The sequence below is a fragment of the Hemitrygon akajei genome, chromosome 3 (genome assembly GCF_048418815.1).
Source record: "Hemitrygon akajei chromosome 3, sHemAka1.3, whole genome shotgun sequence".
Classification (NCBI taxonomy): domain Eukaryota; kingdom Metazoa; phylum Chordata; class Chondrichthyes; order Myliobatiformes; family Dasyatidae; genus Hemitrygon; species Hemitrygon akajei.
The window spans coordinates 49,464,073-49,488,826 of record NC_133126.1 but is presented as its reverse complement, the minus strand read 5'-3'; the positions used below and the strand labels follow the sequence as shown (position 1 = coordinate 49,488,826).

The window sequence follows — 24,754 nt, the reverse complement described above, 5'->3', positions numbered from 1 at the left end:
TGGATTGGTCAGCATTCTTGTTTTTTTTAAATAAAATTATGTTCTGATGGAAATCGTGGATCATATATAGTAATTGTTTAATAACTTTCAACCGTTTCTTCCAACATCATATGAAAAAGCAGCTGCTCAGCTGTTACAGAAGTCCCCCCTCCCCAAGGAACGCTGTGCCTATGGAGGAGAAATGCATCTTCTGCCATACACAGTAAGAGACGAACTTCAAGGCAGCTATAGAAAGAGAAGTACACCCAGAAGCCAACACTCAGCCACAGTTTACCATCAGCACCAGATAAATTTCTCCTCCTGTAGGTATGAAAAGAGTACTGCATTTTATTTTTCCAGTTGTTCTTTTTTAAGACTTTAAAAGACATAAACACAAGAACACAGGAGCAGGCCTTTCAAGCTAGCCCCATTATTTAATATAATCATAGCTAATCTATGCTGGCCTCAAATCCTCTTCCGCGCCATTTTTCCAAACCCCTCTAATCCTCAATAAATTCAATGTTTCTTCATCTTCACTCTAAATGCTTCTAATTATTCAGGTCCCCCCACCTGCGGGGAAGAGGACTGCAGAGTTTTCCCCAGCCTCAGCAATTTCTACACTTCTCAGTTTTAAATGAACATTTCTTCAATTTGTATTGATGTCACCTTGAAAAATCTTAGAATAATCATACATTTTAAATGATCAGTTTGGCTGTCATCAGACTTTCAGGCACCTCCAGTCAATAGATCAAGACCATTTTGGAGGGAAGGCTAACGCCAAATGAAAGGAGGTTTACTATTGCAGAGGAATTGATGAGCTGATGGAGACGGCTAGATGAAAGAAGAATGAACCCTAGAGCAGGCTCAGCTAGATCAAGACAGAGGAGATCCAAGAGACTGCAGACACTGGAATCTGGAGCAACTAACAAACGCCGGATTAAATCAGCAGATCAAGCAGCATCTGTTGGGGTGGGGAGGGGAAGGGAAAGGAAATGACTAAAATTTGGGTCAAAACCCTGTATCAGGACACATACATTCTAATGGCAGGTTCAAACCCAAAATGTCAACAATTCCTCACTCCCAGTCTGCACAGTTGCTGCTCAACTTGCTGAATTATGGCAGCAGTTCAATGGTTGCTTCACCTACATGAAATATTGGACGTATTCTCTCCTGAGGGAATCCAGAACTTTGTGTGTAAGTAGTCACCCATTTTAGGTGCCTACAAAGCAGAATTTCTTCTCTCAGACACAAACTGCTGGTGGAACGCAGCAGGCCAGGCAGCATCTATAGGGAGAAGCACTGCTGACGTCTCGGCCCGAAACGTCGACAGTGCTTCTCCCTATAGATGCTGCCTGGCCTGCTGTGTTCCATCAGCGTTTTGTGTGTATTGCTTGAATTTCCAGCATCTGCAGATTTCCTCATGTTTCTTCTCTCAGAAAGATGGGAAAATGTCTGGACATCCCTACTCTGGATAACTATGAAGAGGGCACAGAATGCATGCAAGGCTGAAACAGACAGATTTGGGAATGTTAAAAGATTCAAAGATATTGGGGAAAGGGTAGTTAAGTGGAGCTGAGGCTAAGATCAGATCAGCTACCACCTTTTTGAATGAAGGTGCAGGCTCTAGCAGCTTGGTAGCCCATTTCTGCTGCCGTTTCCTGTGTTCTTGCAAAGTCAAATCGAATCGGAAACAGTTTTATAAACCATGATGTATTTTGCCAACATAATCCCAATCATGTAAGGTGCTCAAGAATGGATCAAAATCTCAGATGCCAGTGATCTGAAACAAAGAAAATGCCAGGAGCAGTCAGCTTTTCAATTTCTTCTCACTTTTCGAATTTTGATGAAGAATCATCAACCTGAATCGATTCAATTTCTTTCTCCACAGATGCTGCCTGACCAACTAAATACTTCTGATTTTTCTATTACTTCCAATTCTTGATACTTTTGGTTTATTATTCTACAGTTTTTGATGGTACCTCTGCATTTTATGAAATGCTTTGCAAAGGTTTTATTTCCTTAGAAGGATTTTTATAACTTTGAGCACCAAATCATCTTTCAATACAATGGTCAGAGCCTTTTCAATCCATTCTCTTTAAGGTATTGGATATCCTATAAAACATGTGTAGTAAAGAAATGCTGGAACTATAAAGTTCAAATTATGATCTCCTGGGTCTTTTGCAATAAGTAATCTTAGTGTTCCAGTAGCCAAACATTTAAGTTCTTCAAAGTTTATATATCAGTCTGAAAGTAAGACAATCAAATAAGAATACCGAGATTAGGACTGAGTTCCCAAGACTGAAATTGTAGGACACAATGAAGGTTAAGAAAGATTAGGAAAACACCCCCTCCACCGGTGTGCAATGGCTGCAGTGAACTCCAAAAATGAACTACAATTACTCACCCAGACTACTCTGACAGCATCTCTCAACCCGTGATCGCTATCACCAAGAATGACAAAGTCTTCAAGCACACGGAGACACCACCGCCTGCAGGTTCCATCCAAGTCACCCACTACCCTAACTTGGAAATATGTCGCCGTCCATCATTGCCTGTGGGCCTAAATCCTATCCGACAGTACGGTGAGGTGCCTTCACAAGGAGGACTACAGTCGTTCAAGAAGATGGTTCACCGTCATTACCTCGCAAGCAACTAGGGACGGGAAATAATTGCTGGGTTTGCCAGGGATGTCCACATCCCTTAAATAAAAATTGTTGAGATAAGGCTTATTGGCTTGTTATCAGCACAATTTAACTTTAATGAGAGAGTAAAATAACAGAGAAACTGATCAAACATGACCAAATCACAGAAAACATGGAGATGATTACTTTGGTACACTTGCTTTTGAATGTCTGGTGCTATCAGTTACTACAATGTGCTCTAGCTAGACAGTGCTCAGACTATCCTGGATGGAGCAAGCTGATGGAAAGTCATCAACTTGAAATGTTAACTTTGGTCTGCCTGAACTGCTTTGAACTTCTCTCCCTTGATTTAATTGCAGCGAAGTCTGTATTATGGCATGTGTAGTGGCTGTTACCTCAGCAACGATAACAGCAGCTTGCAGAAAAGAAGTCCCAAGGGTCCTGACACAGCTTCAATCAGGAAAAAGGTGATGTTGAATTTCAGAAGGCAGTACTCAGCAACCAAATAAACACTTGGGTAAGTGGTAATCTAAACAGAGAGAAAACTGTTTAGGGAGCCAAATTGGTTGAAGGAATGGCCAATGAATGGGTGTAGTGACAGTAGAGGTGACTTCTTCAAGTAGACCTGAAAGATGCTACAAATCCATGTGTGAACAACGTGGAAAGGGACTCGGTCATGGGCTGGGGATCCTGATTTGGAGCCATTAAGTTCAGTGGGAAGAGAGGTAATGTGTGGCGAAGACCAGCTGACATTAAGGATAAACACAACAGTGTCATTCCTGAGGACTGTGCCAAATGGAGGATCCGAAGCTGATCAGAGGAACAATGGAGTTCCTCAGAGCAGCCAATTTTCCCCTCTCTTTTCCAGACTCCCATTTTCGTTCACTTCTTGAGGCCACCTTAGAATATGCTTCATGTTAAAGGCAAGTATATAACAGACACAAGATGAAAGTTCAGTTCAGTTTTAGTTATGTATCCCTTTTCATTAGGTTGTTGCTAGCAGTCTGAGTTTTTTATCATTATTTCTTACACACCTAGTACTCTGAGGGAATGAAAAACATTTATGACGATTCTTTAACTTCAGAGTGCTGCAGAAAACAAATTTCTGAACAGCAGTTTCTGTTTGAAAGGAATGCAGCAGAGAAGTGTACACTAGTGTTCCACAGTCAGTAGGGCCAGATTATTGTTGGTCAGGACAAAGGGATTACTCCCTTAATGCTAAACAGACGTGTGATCCTTTACATTCACTTTAGAGATCAGTCTAACCACAGCTTCATCACTAAGTGACACTTGCAACAAGTCGCATAGTACACACTGAGGAATCAGCCTAGGCTATACATCTGCTGAATCAATACTCCATTTCTCTATTAGCTTTCCTAAAGAGAATCTCTCTCTATTTAAGTTAATTTTTAAAAGAATAATAAACACAACAGGCTGCATCCAATGGCCACCTGTCAAGATCCTCACAGTCACATTTGCTAAGAGTCCTCTGTGCAGATACTTACTTTCTACCGAGGGCTCCAACTGCAAAAAGAAGCAATGAGAGTGTACCTGATATCACAGACATGATCAATTACACACTGGTTACTGGTGTTCAGCTCAGCAACTGGCAGTCAATTCACCGGTCACACCCGAGGTGTTGTTAATTACATTTATATCAGCCTCACAATCTTAAAGCAACAGGGAGCCAGACACAGACCTTTACCATTCACTGCAACCGACACCTGCAGCTAACGTTAATCACAAGGCATGGTCACCCTCAGCAACAGCCAGCTTTCTCCTCTCACCTGCCTTCATCTTGGATAAGACATGTTGCAAAGACAATCTGTGCGGAAGACGTGCTACAACTTCAAACTGAAAACCCTCCGTGCAATCACCTCTTGCCGCACCACCTCCATTACGGGAACCTTCAAGCACAAGGTCGGAAACTAAAGCCCTTCTTCTTCGTTGCTTTTTCACATTTGACTGTCATTTCTCCCCCCACCTCAAATTTTGAAGGGGAATTGCCTTTGAAATATTTCCAAAATGATGAAGAGACATCGGCCTCTTTCTCTGTGAGCTCACTTGACGTACCTACAGTATCTCACATTTCAACTCTTGTCTCCTTGTGCATGTTAAATGCTTTGCACAGACTCTGAAAAAACAATTAAACTGACCATTGTAGAAACAAATGGGCAAGAACAAACAGGTCAGTCAGACAGCTATACAAGCTATCTGTTTCTGAGTAATGGAAAGTCTAGTTTGTTTCAAGAACAATTCCTTGCACCAGACAAGTATGTTACAAAAAATTACAAATTTATTCTTTAAAAAGTATATTGCTGCAAAAAACTTGTAAATCAGAAATAATTCTCAATTGAAAGCATTTATCAAGATCAAACTACTATGTCCATTGTGACCCTCCACCACCTCATGACAATAGGAGGGTGTCCTCAAAGGTGATTCAATCAACAGCCTTCCAGGCCCTCTATTCCACCACCACTTCCTCGCAAGAACTGCAGTGAAAATTTCCGCAGTTCAGCCTTGCACAACAAAGTGACTCTTTCCATGGTTTGTTCAAAGTGTAATTAAGCAAAAGGTGTTACGCTTTCTCAGAAACACTCCCTCAGAGGCGTGCTCTGCAAACAGAACAGAACATGTCACACCATTCTTGACAAATAGAAGTCTTACAAAGGCAAACTGTTTGAAATTCTCTTTTCCATTCTCAAAGCAGAATGCCTGGCATGCAAAGAAGCCATTATGCTTGCTGTCTTATTTTACTTGTTAATCATATCTGTTTGTACAGAAGTGTCTGTGTTAGGTTTTACCATAGTAATAACAAGCAAATGAAGCGGATGCAATGGTAGCTTGCAGCACTATCCAGTTGGATTACCATCATCCTGTGAGTCATCCTCTATTCTGTCTTTCCCACCACTCTCAACGCCCGAGGTGTGTGAGCTGCCATGGCTGGTCATTGAGTTGCAGGACTTGAGTTTCCGATGAAGGATGTGTCCACTGAAACTGTCCTCTGGTCCAAGGTCCCTGTGTTTGGTGTCCGCCTCAATGCCCGAAGTGTGAGAACTGCCGTGGCTGGCTGTAGAGTGCCTGGAAAGACGTTTATGTTTCATGCTGCCTGCACTGCTGCCACTGGCTCTCGATCGCTTCTCCAGATGTTCAATATCCATTTCCATGGTGTCACTGATGTAAGATTCTCTGTACTGCTTCTTTTCTTCAAAGAGAACAATAATAGCATGTTTACTTCTAACACATTCATTAAATAAATGCAGCAACACATATTTCTATTCATATAATTTTTTTAAATCAATAAAAAAAGATTGAAATTAAAAAAACATATTTCCTACAAAATTCCATGCAAAATGTGTCCTCATACCAGGCTGACACTGTATTAAGCTAATTTTTAAATGGTAAATTAAATTGATAATTAAATCTGAGAGAAATTATAGCATTAAAATCAATTAAAAATGTTCAAGCAGTGTGCTTTTCTAAAACCCATGAACAAATTATGCAGAAACCCAATAGGACGTTTCTTACTTAGCTGCTCATGTCAGTGCTGATGCAGCCTCTGATATGAATTTTAAGCAAATACCCCGATAACACAATTAATCTCATTGTCACATCTCTGCATAAACACATCAACACTGAGAATGGTTATGGTCTTCAAATAAAACCACCACTGAATGCATTAAAATATTCAAAGAATAATGCAATGAATTAAATGAATCACACAAGGCCACTGACTGGGTGAACCGAACACTGAACAAAAATGTTTGGAAAGCACTTTGGGGAACTGTGTGAAGCCTTTGACCACATACATTCTGTGTAATGAGCTTTATATGAAATTCCACCATAGCTAAAAACACAGGCTAAAGCAGCACACTATGGAATAGATAGCACCAGTTTTATGAAAGGCAGAACAGTTCAACACCATCACCCCAGTACTAATCAACAAGCTCCAAAACCTGGGCCTTTGTACCTCCCTCTGCAACTTGATCCTTGACCTCCCCATCGGGAGAACACAGTCAGTGCCGATTGAAAATCACCTCCTTGCTGACAATCATCACTGGCACACCTCAAGGACGCCTGCTTAGCTCAGGACTCTACTATCTCTACACCCACAACTGTGTGCTAAGTGCAGCCCAAATAAATCTGCCGATGATACTACTATCGTTAGAATTTCAGATGGTGAGGAGGCACCGTACAGAAGTGAAATAGAGAGTTGCTGAAGAGATTGTGGAGGCATTAGTAATGATAGTTCAAGGATCAATGGATTCTGGCATGGAAAATTGGAAATGTCACTCCATGGAGGGAGAGAGACAGAAGAAAGGAAATTATAGGCTAGCTAGTCTGACCTCAGAGGTTGGGCAGATGTTGAAGTTGATTGTTAATGTGGTTTCGGGGGTGTTAGAGGCACGTGATAAAATATGTTGAGGTCAGCATGGTTTCCTTAAGGAAAATCTTGCCTGACAAATCTGTTGGAATTCTTTGAAGAAATAACAAGCAGGGTAGACAAAGGAGAATTGGTTGATGTTGTGTACTTGGATTTTCAAAAGGCTTTTGACAAGGTGAGGTGGTTTAATAAGTTAAGAGCCCATGGTATTACAGGAAATATACAAGCATGGATAGAGCTTTGGCTGACTGGCAGGAAGCAAGGAATGGGAATATAGGGACCCTATATTCTGGTTGACTGCAAGAGACTAGTGGTGTTCCACAGGGATTTGTGTTGGGACCTGATCTTTTTACATTATACGTCAACGATTTGGATGACTGAATTGATGACTCTGTGGCCAAGATTGGAGGGAATACAAAGATAGGTGGAGGGGCAGGTAGTTTTGAGGAAGCAGAGAGGCTACAGAAGGACTTAGATTAGGAGAATGGGCAAAGAAATAGCAGATGGAATAAAATGTTGGGGAATGTATGGTCATGCACTTTGGACAATTATCTAAATGGAGAGAGAATTCTGAGGTGCAAAGGGACTTGAGAATGCTTGTGCAGGATTCCGTAAATGTTAATAGGCAGGCTGAGTCAGTGGTGAGGAAGGCAAATACAATATTAGCATTCATTTTGAGAAGACTTGAAAATAAAAGCAAGGATTTAATTTTGAGGCTTTTTGGGCACTGATGAGACTTCACGGAGTATCATGAGCAGTTTTGGGGCCTCTAAGAAAGGATACACTGACATTGGAGAGGGTTCAAAGGAGGTTCTGGAATTGAAAGGTTTATCATATGAGAAGCACCTGATGGCCCTAGGCCTATATTCACTAGAATTAAGAGGAATGGGGGGGGGAGGGAAATCTCATTTAAACCTATCCAATGTTGAAAGTCCTAGATAGAGTGATGTGTGATGTTTCCTCTGGTAGAGGAGTCAAAGAAACAAAGGATACAGCCTTAGAATAGAAGAATATCCATTTAGAACAGAGATGAGGAGAGATTTATTTAGCCAGAGAGTGGCATGTCTGTGGAATACGTTGCCACAGGCAGCTGTGAAGGCCATGTCATTGGGTATATTTAAGGTAGATGTTGATATATGTTTGATTAGTCAGGGCAAGAAGGAATATAGTGAGAAGGCAGGAGATGGGGCTCAGAGGGAAATGGATTAGTCATGATAAAATGGCAGAGCAAACTTGATGGGTCAAATGGCCTAATTTTGCTCTTATATCTTACGGTCTCCAGCTGGTTGAGTGGTGACAAAACAACAACCTTGCACTCAACATCAGTAAGACCAAGACAATGATTGTGGACTTCAGGAGGGGTAAGTCGAGGAAACACACACCAGTCCTCACTGAGGGATTGGCAGTGCAAAGGGAGACCAGTTTCAAGTTCCTGGGTATCAACATCTCTGATCTATCCTCGGCCCAACAAATCGATGCAATTATAAAAAAGGCACAACAGTGGCTAGATTTCATGAAAAGTTTGAGGAGACGTGGCATGTCACCAAAGACTCTTGCAAGTTACTACAGATGTACCATGAAGAACATTTTAACTGGTTACATCGTCGTCTGGCATGGTGGGACCACCACACAGGATCAGAAAAAGCTGAGAGAAGCTGCAGACTAAGCAGCTCCATCATGGGCACTAGTCTCAGGGACATCTTCAAAAAGTGATGCGTCAGAAAGGTGGTATTTGTCATTAAGGACCCCCATCACACCTCTTCTCCTTGTTATCATCAAGGAGGTACAGAAAGTTGAAGACACACACTCAAAATTATTCTCTTTTTGCATTACTTAAATATATACTAAACACCTGGGCAAAACCTTTCCACCGTCAGCTCTGCCACCACAGTCTCCATCTTGGAGTTGATTCCTCTTAGCATTGGACCCAGGCAGAGTAACAAGCTCAGGGAGGAGGTGATATGGAGAGGAACAAACTGGTGTCCAGTAATGGCAAGCATCTAATTTGTTCAGTGTCTGAAGAGGGGTTAGTCAGACACATGATCGAATATCATGAAGATATTGGCAAATAGGGGACACAAGTTGGAGTGAATGCAAAGAACCATATGCCTGCAAGATGATAATGTGCAGAATAAAGAATGTAACTATGGAGGAATGGTGTAAATAAGTGTTTGATAGTCAGCATGGACAGTGAGCTGTAGGGCTGTTTCAATGCTGTATTCTTCTACAGTCTACAACAGTAAAGCTGATAAGCTTGAGAAACAAAGGTGGCTCAGTTCTGGAGTTGAGGCATGCTTCGTTGTGATCAGCCTGTTCCTTCACAAGAATAGTGTACAAGTGATGGGAAGATGTGCACTGCACACAGCCTGATGACACCACACACACTCACGTTCCAGTTCAAGCACATGTCCTCTATGAGCATCCGAAGGCATCTTTCTGATCCAGTTTCAGATAAAATCACCTGCACAGTGTACAGACCACCACATCAGGTGGCAGAATTACAAACTGTTGCCCTTTGTAAACTTAGAAACAACAATGTTCCAGATGGTGTCACCTGGAAATTCAAACATCACACCTAAAATATGTCTAATATTTTCTGCCTAATTCATTAAATTTCACAGTGCTATAGGTTTTGTTGTAATTAAAAAAATAACTAACATACTAATAATTTTAGGTAAGTGGTCCAAGCATGACTCACTTTAGAGCAGAAAACATTAGCATTGTCTCACTGAAGACAAATGACATGCCACTTCTCACATTTCTCCTGGCAGAACTGAAAAAGCAACAAGAGCTGATCAGCCATTGCATTGATCTGCAGAGAGTAGTGGACACAGCCTGGTCCTCCTCTGACAGCATCTACAAAAGACACTGCCTGAAGGAGGTGCCATTTATCATCAACAATCCCACCATGCCTCCTCTCCATGCTACTGTCGAGCAAAAGACACAAAAGCCTAAACACAAGAGATGCTGGAAATACTCACACACACACACACACACACACACACGCACACACGCACGCACCCCTGAGGAACAACAAATCAAGCAAAGCAGCATCTATGGAAGGGAATAAACAGTCGACATTTCGAGCCAAGATCCTTCGTCAGTCCTGACTTGATGAGACACAGAAGCATGAAGCCCCACACCATGAGGTTTAGAAACAGCTAATTTCCTCCAAACATCAGTTTCTTGACAAAACCGTATTCCCACCTCTTGCACTATTATATCTTGTCTATTTTTGCACTGATTTCACATTTTCAATAGCTGTTTTTCTCTTCATTGACTTGTATAATTTATGTTTTGAGTGCTGTCTGAACCCATGGGCAACAAGCAAGTTTTTCATTTCACCTGAACCTCATTATACCTGTGCACATGTCAAATTTAACCTGGCAAACAGAATAGGTACACTCCATGAAATTTCAAGCTCAACTAGTCACAGTACTTCTAAAATATTTGGATTTTAAGCATACCTTCATTCTCTTCCAGTTTCCGGACCTGTCGTAGGACAGGCTGCAGGTTCATGTAGAGACGATGGCTGTTACTGAGGAGCTGAAGCAGATGCCTGGAACGCATGGGACAGCCAGTGTAGTAAATGAGTTTTCTAGCAGAAGGCAAACCATCTGGCAGGATCTCAAATTTCTTCCCCTGTAAACATAGGAAAAGTTCTGTGTGATCAGCAAACCAAAACGAAAACCATATACAACTTTAAACTTGGGTAATCAATTCAATACCATTTGTAATGAATTATACAGTAAATCAATTTAACAATAGAAGTTTAAGATTCAAGAATGATTATTGTCATTCTTGACAATAAACAACAGGTGAAAAGGAGAACAAAAGGATTGTTAGTCTGGATCTTGAGCACTATTGAAAAACACAATAAGCTTAAGGAACACAAAAACATAATAAATATAAATATGTCAGATTACTTACATACATAGAGAGATTGCATATACATAAAGTGACACTGGGTACAGGAGTATTTGTACACAAGGCAAGTCTGATAGGGAATGATAATGCTGTGGTGGCAATGGGTTAATGGGTGGAGGTATTGATCAGTCTGATGGCTTGGGGAAGTAACTGGTTTTGAGTCTGGTGGTCCTGGCGTGGATGCTGCATTAGGGTGGGGGGGGGGGGGAGATGATGCTTCATGATAAATGGTACTTGCAAATATTTCTAAAGAATTACCTATGACTAAAGCCATTCTTCGAGAACTCAAAAAGAACATCTCAGTATGTTACACAATCCCAAGATATGCATTTGTGAAGAGGAAATTTGGTGCAAATGATTATATGGAAGTATAGTACCACTTTTAATCAAGTTTCTCTGCTCAGAAAATGGTAAATTTCCATCATACAAGCCTTGCTTGTTGAGATTTCACTATGCCTGGGAAATGTAGAAGTGCACCATTGTATCAAGCACTGTGCTAAAGTATATCTTTAGTGATCAGCTGTGAGCACTTAAAAGTAAAAGTATTATATGAATACTTTTAGAATAGTTGCATGAAATACTGGTGGGTCAATACATTCATACTCAGGGGTGTAGCCCATTGGAATGAAGTTTCTGATCTCAAGTGCTGTCTCTCAAAGAGTGTGCAAAGGCCAACAGCTTCCCAACAGACTGAGAATAAAATGGCCCAATGACTGACCACCTAGTTGTTTGCCTGAAAGGACAAAGCATCATACAAGAGACTGGATACATTATACTGTATACTTTTAATGGATGAGTGGAGGTGTATATAAGGGAAAAAAACACTCCATCTGGAGTGCTGGCAACCAAAGTTTAGAGTCTATTGACCTTGGAGAGTTTGAATCATTCAGATCAAAGTTGTGGAAACACCAGTAAGGCGTCCCAGTTTCTTGAGCACATGAATTATTATGAGTGGACAGAGGGAGTGCCCTAAGGCCCTATGGATATTGACAGGAAATGTAAGCAGAAACGAAGGTCCAACCTGTTTTCTGGTTCTTTAGCTGCACTCTCATTGGGAATTCCACAGAAGGGTACTGGAAAAATCACATCATTTTGGCACTGGTGGGGCCACAATTTTGGCATGTACATTTAAATTAAAATTATTTTTCATTTGCTGAGATGGTTAAAATATTTGAAATTAAGACAAGACTGGCACTGTAATGAAGTAGCAAGTGTTTCTGTCACATAGGCCAATGGTCCACCTTCAGTCCTGACCTCTGATACAACCTGTGTGGGCCCAGCACATTTGGAGATATAAAAACATAGAAAACCTACAGCATAATACAGGCCCTTCGGCCTACAGAGCTGTGCCGAACATGTCTTTACCTTAGAAATTACCTAGGGTTACCCATAGCCCTCTATTTTTCTAAATGGCTACGTTCTTCCGATGACTACATAGATTTCCTTTAGGTAGTATGCTCCCACGTGCCAAAGAAGAGTTGACACATTAATCGATTGCTGTGACTTGCACCTTGAGTTGATGGGCGGCAAGAAAATGGGAGGGTAGTTGATGGGAACATGAGGGAGAATAAATCGTGGGGGAATGGGAACATTGCAAGAGCTAAAGTAAATTGGTTGGGAGGATTGGCCCCCTTCTTCGCTGTAAGAAAACATTAAAAATGAAATAACCAGCCAAAAGCAGACAACTCCTAAACACAGGAGCCTGCAGGTGCTGGGAATTTGTTGCAACACACACAAAATGCAGGAGGAACTTGCAGGTCAGGCAGCCTCTATGGAAAGGAATAAACAAGTCAAAGTTCTGGCCCAAGATAAGGTTCTCAGCCTGAGAAATTGACCATCTCTTCCTCTCGAAGGTCAACTTCTGCTATTTTTCAGCCTTTTGACACCTAATAGTCCAATGTATTCAGCATGATGAATATTCAACATTCAGAGGATGAGCACATCACCAGCATTTGTTGTCCCTTACAAATCACTTTTAAAAATCGCTAAAGGTTCTCCCTCAGCACTGCTATATAGAAAATTCCAGGAATTAGACAGTAGAGTAAGGGAGATGTATTTCCATGCCATGGCTCTCAGGAAACATACTGATGTAAGGTCACTTGCTGGCCTTCCTCTTCTACATCATGGAGGAACTGGTGAAGAATTCTTGCTAAGCTGCATCTTATAGTTGGTACACGTTGGAGACACAGTGCAGTAGCAATGGAGGGCATAAAGGTGTAGGGTGGTGAATGGAGTGCCAGTCAAACAAAAGGCTTTATCTTTGATGATATCAGATACCCTGAATGTTGCGAAACCAGCACTGCTATGGGCAAGGGGAGAGTATTTCAATAGAGATTTGCTTTGTGCCTTCAAGATGGTGAAAAGATTTACAGAAATAGTCTGAATCAATTCTGCTGCATATTTAGAATCTTGCTTGCTCTTGTAGTCACAGCATTTATGTGGCTGGTCCAATTTAGCTTTTAATTAATGATAACTTTCCAGAATGTTGTTAGTGAAGCCTTAGACAATGTCAAGAGGAGTTGCTAGATCTGCCATAATTGGAGAAAGCCATTGTCAGACACAATGTAGCATAAAAATTACTTCCAGTTATCTGCCCATGCCTGAATATTGTCCAGACTCTGCTACACAAAGGGACTCTCTTATTATCAATAGAACTGATCATAATGATTAACAAGCAATATTACTTCCAACGGAGGGACAATCACTGGTGAAGAGATTAACATGGTTGCACTGAGGAACTCCTGCAATGTCATTGGACTTGCACAACCATGACAAGATGCTGGGGCTGTGTACAGTTTGGACAGGTGAATAGCTTAACCCAATTTCCTTTGACTTCCATTTTACTTTGGGCCTTTAATTTTACACTCAGCAAAGGGATGCCTTGGAAACATGGCAGTCAGTCATTTTTTTTTTAAAATCACCCTAATTTAACAAAGCTCAGATCAAAGCTGTAATGTGATCCTGCGTGCTTGGCCCACGATGGAGCCAAAAAAAAGAGCAAGGTAAAGCTGAGTTCTATTAAGCAGCGTTGTCAATGTTACTTCCATCACTGTTTTGATGGTTGAGAGTTGATTAATGGGGCAGTAATTGGTCAGATTGGATTTACCTGGATTTTTGAGAACAGGCCATATCTTTGAAATGAAGGTAATCACAGAACTGATGAAGTGTCTTGCCCCAAAACATTGACTCTTCATTCCTTTCTATAGATGCTGCGTGACCTGTTGAATTCCCTCAGTGGTTTGTGGGTGTTACCGTGGAAACATTCCACAGTTTGGAATATTTGCAATGTTGTAACTAACATGAAATATTTTAAGAGGACTGGCTAGCTCTGGAACAGATCTTTAGCACTTAACATTTTGAATGCAAGGTGAATTATTTTTCAGACTGTGGGAATAAAAACTTGGCAGCACAGTTATGCAGATGTGTGGAGATGAACAGTAATTTTCTCAAATCACTGTGTCACGCAGGTATTTAAATCTTCATGGTTGTGTTTTTATTGGCAGCTATCTGACGATGATTTTCTCTGCTAGAAACCTGCCAGCTGGGCAAATTAGTTAAATCATTTGTGGTTTGATGGAATGTCACCACTAAGGTTATGTTAGAGTATACATAAACTCTATGGTAGCGCAGCGTTTAGTGAGATACTATTGTAATTTGGGGTGTTCCCGAGTTCAACTCTGGTGCCATTCTGCGAGAAGTCTCTATATGCCCTCCCGTGGAATGCCTGGGATTTCCCCAGTGCTCCGGTTTCCTCCCACAGTCCAAAGGTGTACTGGGTAGGATAATTAGTCATTGTGACTTGTCCCGTGATTAGGTTAGGGTTAATGGGGTTTGTTGGGGCTTGAAGGACTGAAGCGGCCTACTCTGTGCTGTATCACTGAAATAAATCAATGTATTTTGAATTAATTTGTCTACAAGGCAACTACATTTACATTAAGACTAATAATTTTGCACCCTGAATGGCAGATATTCAGGATTTTTACTCCTATTATTACGCCATTATGCTTAAAGGGGGTGTTAGAAGATGGCCCCTGTATGTTTGCAAGGATGTGAAAACTGGGTCCTGATGTATTTGAAAGAAGCAGAGGCCTCAGTGACTTCAAAAAAGGATTTTGGAATAAAGCCCTAGTGTGTTTAAAAGTAGTGTGGGAACAGGGTTGGCAGAATGCCATTACAAAGCCAGCGACCCAGGTTCAGTTCCTGTCACCATTTCTAAGGAGTTTGTATGCTCCCTTTGTGACTGTGTAGGTTTCCTCCGGGTGCTCCAGTTTCCTCCCACGTTTCAAAGGTATATGGGGTAGTAGGTTAATTGGTCACATGGGTGTAATTGGGAGGTGTCCAGAAGAGCCTGTATCTCTCAATAAAGAGAGCAGATGACATGAGTTTTGTCGTATTTCAGTGTTCTCACAAATGAAGTTTCACCAGGCTATAATTATTCAGAATGTAAGGTACAGAAGTGTTCAAGCAAATAGTTTTGCCACAAAATTAAACTGAAAGTCATAATGCATCATTCATGTTCGATTCAAGGTTGTGCACATTTGCTAGAGTTTTTAGAAACTGATTTCATTTTACCTAGCTATTGCATATTTATGCATACAAAAATCTCTTACCAGCATTCTTACATACAGTGAAAGGCATGCATCAATTGTGTACTTGTAAAAGGCAAGTTCGAGAGTGATACAAAAAGTGCAAGTGTTGACTATTACACAAAAGGTTTTCCGATGTGTGAGGGTGGGAGTGTGAAAATCCAATTCACTGGTGTGATTTAACATGGAGGAGATGGCAAAGTTACACTCAATTTATTGTGAGTAAACGAGAGGCTCCTTTACATGCACTCATCTCAACAACAATCCAATCTCATTCCATGAAGTTAAAACAGCAGTAAAATAATTTTGTTGTGTTTACAAATTATTATTATTATCGATGTTTCCTTATCCTGGAATCTAGATAATAAAGATTGTATTTTTCCTCTATGTCAGATTTCTCATGCAAGACCATAAACAGCAAACTATACTAAAGCATTGTTTCTGTATTACAGGTCTGATTTCTGGTCCCCCTTCAAGACCTGGATTTCCACAGTGTCAGTTAAACATTAATGGGAGGAAACAGATTCCCTTGCTCATAAAAGTTAGTTGGAAGGAAAGATTGCTACAAAAATTTCCTGACTTACCACAAATACAAGCTTGCCAACATTGGTCCAAGGAAAATCATACAACAACTGTTTAGATTCACCCACAACCTGGAAAAGATTAAATGGTATGAGAAATATACTCAGTTTTCCTCATTCTGGGCCCTCCTTTGTTAGCACAGAGCATAAAAAATTAAAGAGTACTGGGTGTAGTCCTGGTTATTGTTTAAAGCCATACTAGAGTCAATATACTGCAGGTTACTGTGTCAATCCATTTTCCTAGTCCAAATCGTTTTACTAAATGGAAATCAACTTGAATCCCAGTGACTGAATTCTGCAAACATGTGAGAATAAACCACAGACAGCTGAAAGATGTTTCTAGTTACTTTGGGTTGCTCAGAAAATAAAAATGGAGCGTTGCAATCACATTCTATTTTAGGATATGGTACAGTAGTACTCCGGAACAAAAATTACAGTGATTACCATGCAATTATACTCCATGTCAGCATTCCCCTTCCTTTTGCTGAATCACACAGGGGGAAAAACTTATAATAGTCCAAAGCCAATTCTGTCTTTCACAATCAAAACTACCTACTTTGTGAACAATATAGATCTGTTAACTTTAGAGGGTTTTTTTTTTACAGCCAGATGGACTGTGCCAATGACCAATTTCAGTGCTTGGATCACCTTGCTGCCAATTGGGCACGTGCTCAAGTTTTTTTTTTAATAAACCGTGATATCCAGACCCGAGGCATTTCTGCAGACTGACTTTGAGACGCTTCCCTTTACTGATATTGGCAGAGCCTCATCCTCACAACAGAAAGTGGAAGCAATTTCAATGAAATTCAGCTGAATTTGTTAATTCCAAGTAAAATAACATAAGGCAAAAGGAAAGAATAAAAAAGGCTATGAAATATAATCAAGGTAAAAGGTATAACAGACAAATTGTCTCTCTCATTCAGTTAAGAGGAAATGAAAGTATTAAAAATTCACCATACACAAGTTACACACACCTTTTACCAAACTGATGATTATTAACCTTTAGACTATAACACAAAAAATTAAAAGCTGGTTCCAACAAAATATATATAGAAATATAAAGCGTGTGTCTGTGTGTTTTTTCAGCTCATAAAATTTTGATAGGGTTTTCTCCATCATTCTGAGTTAGATCTAAACCTAATTAATGCAGCTTGCTTTGTTTCTGATAGTATGAAATCATGTTTGTGATAAACTGAAGTCATTCTTCTACCCAATGAACTAGCCTTTGTAGATCATTTAAAATGCACCGGTTACTGCTTTATAAAATAGACCTAATGTTTGGAAGTATGCTCATCGTGAGCCAATAAACAATGTTAACATGTAGAGACCCTCCCCCTCGCTGCTGCGAATATAGTGAAATATAGCAACAAGGCAGTTACTATACATTAACGCTGTTTATTAAAACTAAACTTTGAGGTTTCTTCTGTGTAACTTTTCCAGTTAATCAATCATGAGAAAATGAGGACAAGAGCTTCTTTCTTATAGTAGTGTACACTAACCACCTATAAACTCTGGTGCCACAGGTAATGCCAACTTGCACTGAATGATTACTGCCCGGCTGAGGACTTCCCCTTTTACACACCTCCATTTCCCCTTTAAGGCCTGCTTTTCCTGGTATGGTCTACAATATGTATTTGTGCTCAAAGTTGCATCAACAATATCAGATATACATTGCAGAACAACTGATCTTAGGATACACAGACAGCAATGTCCATTAGCAGGAACAGCACACAGACAGACTCACTGTGATGTGTGGATGGAAGTGCTGATTGCGTTGTGTGATTGATTTGCGTTTCATTCAACCACATGGTGTACACAAAGATGAACTACACAGCTGAGTTTTTAAGCTGCTAGAATGATCAGCCCCTTACAAAGCAGCACATGGCAAAGTAACTGAACTATTTCGCCACTTGCACAGTACTCTTTCTAGACACGATGGTTGAGATCGTGATTACCAACAACAAAAGACTGCGAGTGAGTTGGGTTTGCATAGAACTGTTTTGAGTCTCACCTGAAATATCTGAAGTCCTTGAAGAGTCAAGCCCAGCATCAGTGAGGCCTCAATCTCTCTTTTATCCTGAACATAAAAAAAACACACAAGTAAAATCAGGTTACATTCCTGTGCTGCAAAGTTCAGAGTTATTATAACAGTGAAATGGGTGTTTCATTGTCTCTTGGCGCAGCTAAAAGCTAAAGTGGACAAACATTGCGACAATACCTTCTAATAATGCTAATTCAAATGAACACGCGCCTCTACCATATTTCCTAATACGTTTCAGATGTCTCCTATTCTGCCACACAAGAGTCATGAGCTATGACAAAACACCAGCTCAGGCAACATATTTTGATCAATGGCCATTCATTTAAACTTGTTGCATGAATAACCAAGGCCCAGTTGCCAGTCAGTGCAGGCAGTGTTATTGGTGTGAGCTGATCCGGGCAGAATCACCCTGATTGCTGTGCGTGGTGTAATACAATGCAACATACTACCTTAGGTCCTTACACAGTGCTGTTCCAATGGCTGGAACATGACATGCGCTTATCAGGAGAGTTTCATTGAACAGTACAGGCCCCTCGGCTCATGATGTTGTGCCAATCTTTTAACCTACTATACTCTATGATCAGTCTAACCCTTCCATCCTACATAGTCCTCCATTTTCAAACATCCATGTATCTTTCAGTGGAGAACACAGATGCTTGAGGTTGTCCTCATGACTAGCTGTGCTTGTAAGATTCAAATTATGGGCTATAATATTTCCCCACAGGGAGTGCCATGGAGTGTGTTAACAGGAAATTACAGGGGAACTGGTGGAGAGCCAGTGACCAAGTTACCAATGCTGTCATCCTGAGAGTCGTAACACAGCGGCTGGTAGTCCCAGTAACTGTCAGAGGCTTGTTGTGACATTAATTTACAAATGTGCGAGTGGATTAACAATGACAGCAGCATTCACAGAAACAAGCCCGTGACCAACTTAATTTACAGCAAATCTTTTCTGGAAATGGCTGCAAATTCATGAACCTAATACCCAAATTCTGAGGCAAGGAGAGAGTGACTTTCCCACACCAGTAAAGAAGTACATGACTAGGCGTGGCTCCAAGAGCCCTGGGAAAAGTCAATGAACATCAGATGGAAAGTACTCCAACAGTTGGAGTTATACCTTGCAAAGGGAAGAGAGTTGAGGTGGTTGAACATCCCGACCCTGGTTATCATTTCTTGTTCCTCAAGACCAAACCAACCTCTCCCTTTCTTCTTAAGCTCAGAAATATAGATATACAATAATGGCCATACAAGCTTCAATAACCTCCAAAAACACCTCGTGAACTCAGAACAAACCATAGTGCTTATTTGATAAGGGAAAAAAAGTTCCTACCTTAAGGAACATCTAGACAATAATTGGACATGATCCAATAAATGCAAGTCACACATCACAAAAGTGCCAGACAACTACATCTCCAACACAAGGAAGTCCAACCACCGACCCTTGCCATTAGTATTATTGAGTTCCCATCAACCATTCCCAGTGGTTATAGGGAATAACCATTGACCATAGACTCAGATGAACCACCCACATAGTCACAACAGTAGATCAGAGGCCAAGTATCCTGCAGTGAGTGTTACAGCTCTTGATAATCCAAAGCCACCATCCAGAATATCTACAAATCGATCTACCTCTGTCCTGAATGTACCTGGTGAGTAAGCCTCAGGTACAGAATTCCAAAGACTCTCTATCCACCAGGTGAAGACATTTCTTCTCATCTGTGCCCATTGCAGCTGATCCCTTGCTTTGAAACTGTGGCCCTGGTTCAGACACCACACCAAGAAAAACACATAATTTGCATCTGCGCTGTCAAACTTTAAGAATTTTGCACATCCCAATGAAATCACATTTCATACTTCTGAAAACAGAGAACTCCAGCCTAAATTCTCATTGGATAAAACTGCCATCGCAGAAATCATTCTGGTACTGAACCAAACACTGAAATTATGTTACTGAAAATTAATCTGTCCTTAAGCATTTCAAAAATGTGCAAGGGTCACGGAAGAGCCCCATGGTTATTTTACTTCTTTCAGTCAAAGCCATGGGCCAGGAACATTTTTCTCATGCACTTCACTCAGAACTAATGGACTGAATGGTGAGAATAAAGATTGACATGGTGATAGGTAAACCACGGTCTGAAGGAGCTGATTAGTGTTGCCAAATGTCTTCTGTTCGTACAGTAACCATGCTGTACATTCACTGCTAATTTGGCATGCAAAAAACAAACAAGAAGAAAGCCATGGACTACAGATGTGAGCTGACTCTTCTTGATCATGTGATTAGGGTTTGCAGTAATGGTGCTCCCTCCCTGAGCCTTTACCTTCTGCCTGAAAACCCAACTAACCAGCCCCAACCCTCAAACACTTGTTACAAGGTCATTAAACACATTCGAACCAGAGCTCTGGCAGTTCTTTCCTCTCTAAAATATCATGCGTGGCTTCAACATTTTCCTAGGTCGATTTCCCCAAACTATAGTTGACCATGCCAAGATGGCTGCAAGTAACCATTCCACTAACCTGGTCACTGGCAACCTTCCCAGGTTATGAAAGCAGTCAGACAAAAAGAAATCTCAGTAAATAGAAAATTCTTTCAGTCAGTGCTTTCAATAAAAATTCAGAGCATTCTGTCTGAGCTGAAGCTGTAGTATATACACATTCTAGCCCTTACCTTATACAGTCTGTAATAATGAACAGCCACATCATCCAGCTGGACAGCCTCTTTGACGTATTTGAGATGTGCTTCTGAGGCTGTAAGTGCATACTGGTCCTTGTGCATATTTGGAATGTGTTTCAAAATATACTCCTTGCCTCGCTTGGTAACCACCTGTAAGAGTGAGTTTTAGAGCGAGCCTTCATTTGCAGCTTATTACTTAATATTCCATAAAATTAAATTGCCACAACCAGAAGACATCCATGCACTTTTCACATAAATCATAAAGGGTGAAAGCCTCTCAATATTTGCTCAGTAGATGTCTCTCTGTATTATTAGATGCATTTTCACAGTCAAGAAACTCTACACTATATAGTGTGTGTTGAGTGTACAAAATCCAGAATGCAGACTCATTGCAGTCAGGAGTTGAATTAATGTACTTCTCATGCATCCCATGCTCAATATTTTAGCTGACATATGTTCCAATTTACGAGTGACAATAGACACCAGAGCCTGTTAGGCCATGAATAGTTTGACAAAGATTTGCTGTTCAAGGGAGAATATAATATCCAAAGTAAATTGTAACCTTGAATGCATTTTACATCTATAGAAATAAATCACATTTTACTAAAATGATACTCAAGGTTAATGTTAACTTCAATACAGATTACATCAATGTGCATATCCAATCTGAAGGTGACATCGGAGCAGTATTTTCAGTTCCTATGCAATGCACAACATCTCGATTTCTTTATCTTCACTTATTTCAATGTAGTAAGAAGCAGTGCTCTGGAGAAATGGCAAACAAATAGCAAAATGCTTAGAAACAATTGGTCCCCCCCTATTCTGTGCAATGATTCTCGAATTTCATTACTTCTCAACCCAACTTCAGCACCCAAGATGAGTTAGATCATGTTCAGCACCCTTTGAATGAAAAACAAAGTTCAAAAATGGGTAAGGAGATATAAGCATGGAGGAATTACATTTTACAGGAGGAGGAGTATAGGAAACTGATACAGGACTTTGTGATATGGTGCAACTCAAACTACCTGCGTCTCAATATCACCAAGACCAAGGAGATGGTGGTGGACTTTAGGAGATCTAGGCCTCATATGGAGCCAGTGATCATTAATGGAGAATGTGTGGAGCAGGTTAAGACCTACAAGTATCTGGGAGTACAGTTAGACGAGAAGCTAGACTGGACTGCCAACACAGATGCCTTGTGCAGGAAGGCACAGAGTCGACTGTACTTCCTAAGAAGGTTGGCGTCATTCAATGTCTGTAGTGAGATGCTGAAGATGTTCTATAGGTCAGTTGTGGAGAGCGCCCTCTTCTTTGTGGTGGCGTGTTGGGGAGGAAGCATTAAGAAGAGGGACGCCTCACGTCTTAATAAGCTGGTAAGGAAGGCGGGCTCTGTCGTGGGCAAAGTACTGGAGAGTTTAACATCGGTAGCTGAGCGAAGGGCGCTGAGTAGGCTACGGTCAATTATGGATAACTCTGAACATCCTCTACATAGCACCATCCAGAGACAGAGAAGCAGTTTCAGCGACAGGTTACTATCGATGCAATGCTCCTCAGACAGGATGAAGAGGTCAATACTCCCCAATGCCATTAGGCTTTACAATTCTACAGCCAGGACTTAAGAACTTTTTAAAAGCTATTATTAATGCTTTTTGAGATAGTGATTTAGATGCATATCATATTTTTTTACTGAGTTAAGTATTGTATGTAATTAGTTTTGCTACAACAAGTGTATGGGACATTGGAAAAAAAAAGTTGAATTTCCCCATGGGGATGAATAAAGTATCTATCTATCTACTTAGAATTTATCGCTTGACTTATTCTTTAGAGGTATACAGCACAGAAAGAGGTCCTTCAGTTTACCAAATTCACAGTGACCATCAACTACCCATTTATACTACTCCTACACTAATCCCGTTTTAATTTTCCCTGGATTCTATGACTTCCCTACGTGCAAGAAGCGATCTAGAGCAGCCACATTAACCTACCAACCGACATGACTTTGGGATGTGCGAGGAAACTGCTGAACCGAGGGGAAACCCATGCAGTCTCTAAGAGAAAGTGCAAACTCCACATGGTAAGCACCCAGTATTGAACCCAGAGTTCTGGTGCTCTAGCAGCTATAAAACTGTGCCTCCTCAGAGCGCAGAAGCTGAGAGAGAAACTGAGATGAAACGAACAAGTATTGGAATCATATCAGAATACACTTCAGGCCTGTAGACTAATGGCCTGATACTTAGAGATATTTTCATTATGCAACTTTAGCTCTCCCCAATTCCTGCTTCATTTTGTTTCTACTCTGGAACACCCATCTTACACCCACCATTAAGTTAATTTGCTTCAAATACATTAATTTGTTATTTGGATCAGCACTTTCAGACAAAACTTTCATAAAATAGTCAAAATTGCAAGCTTGTTAGCCTAAAGTCCCCGAGTTTCATAATTAAATTAAAAACTATTATCCAGCATTTCGCTAACTAGCATTATTGAGCGGGCCAAAAACTAGGACCATTTGGGGGGAGGGGGATCACTGAGGCAGTCAATGAGTGTTTGTGGGGATGAGGTGGGAGAAGGTGGGGAGTAAGGGGGTGTTAAAATGGGGGGTTGGGAATAGTTGGTCGAGAGGTGAGTGAATGGACAGTACTTGGCACCAATGAGGATAAAGTGTTTTACAAGTATAATCTGTAATTTCTGTGAGATCACAATTACAAATTCCACATACACAAACAACTAAGCTCATATTTATGTACAAAACAAAGTTATATGTGATTTATTCTGCAGGTCTTTCAAATAACTTATGCACGATTCAATATATAGTAACACAAAACATCATTTATAAACCTTCCAGATACTGATAATTATACAGCTGCATCAGACCCCTATTATTTAGTGGTTTCTGTGTTCAGGTACTTTTTTCCCCAGTCTATGCACCAAAATCTTTCTCGGTTTACCGTTAATAATAGTTAGAACCAACTGCGTTAGTTATTATAGCAAACCAAAGCAATGGCTATTGATCAACAAGGGATATCTGCACATGCCAAGGAATGACTTTACCAGGCAGCTGGTGCTTGGAAACTGTTTCTACTGTCTAGCTTCTCTGCTCTACTTGGCAAAGGATGGGCCTGCTGCATAATCTTGCTTCCCTCTCACCACCTACACAGTCAGCAGCTGAGAAGGAAGTACAGGAGGCCAAAAAGGACTAGGAAACTGAAATGGAGGAAAGGGAATATAGAAGCAGTACCCTAGACAGACCCCTCGTGTTCACCCTGTCCAAGAAAGTACATCAAGGAATCACTGTAGTTCTTAGTTGATTGACAATGACTTTTGCTTTGTCCTCACCATCATATTATACATTTGAACTCTTCAAAAAAGTGTCACTAAAAGATATAAAGATGTAATGCGTGGGAGGGGGGAGTTGGGAGGGGGCTTCAGGGTTCTAACATTGAACTTCCATTCATTCTTTGGGGCACTCCTCTGTTTTCATGGATGTTTGCGAAGAAAAAGAATTTCGGGATATATATTGTATACATTTCTCAGACATTAAATCTACCTACTGAACCTATTAAATAAGGTTGGAAGAGTACAGATAAAATTTACAAGGATGTTACCACGACTGGAGGACCAGAGTTATAAAGGAAGATCGAATAGGTTACGACTTTATTCCTTAGAATGTAGAATATTGGGAGGAGATTTGATTGAGGTATACAACATTATCAGGGGTATAGAAAGGGTAAATGCAAGCAGGCTTTTTCCACTGAGGTTGGGTGGGACTATAACCAGAGGTCATGGGTTAAGAGTGAAAGGTGAAAAACATAAAGGGAACATGAAGAGAAACTTCTTCACTCAGAGGGTTGTGAGAGTGTGGAATGAGCTGCCAGCACAAGTGGTGCAAAATGCGAGCTTGATTTCAATGTTTAAGAGAAGGTTGGAAAGGTACGTGGATGGT

General features: G+C 40.7%; 1 protein-coding gene across 2 annotated transcripts in view; it reads right to left on the bottom strand.

Annotated features, from left to right (window-relative positions):
• Nucleotides 1-24,754, bottom strand: part of frmd6 (FERM domain containing 6) — a 125,249-nt gene that overhangs the window by 22,738 nt on the left and 77,757 nt on the right. For both annotated transcript variants that reach the window (XM_073039836.1, XM_073039835.1), the window contains 5 exons: nucleotides 20,806-20,961; nucleotides 18,111-18,176; nucleotides 16,103-16,171; nucleotides 10,473-10,647; nucleotides 5,491-5,826 (listed from right to left, as the gene is read on the bottom strand). In XM_073039836.1, coding sequence (XP_072895937.1) covers nucleotides 5,491-5,826; nucleotides 10,473-10,647; nucleotides 16,103-16,171; nucleotides 18,111-18,176; nucleotides 20,806-20,961 — 802 coding nt within the window. The remainder of the gene's footprint in view (nucleotides 1-5,490; nucleotides 5,827-10,472; nucleotides 10,648-16,102; nucleotides 16,172-18,110; nucleotides 18,177-20,805; nucleotides 20,962-24,754) is intronic.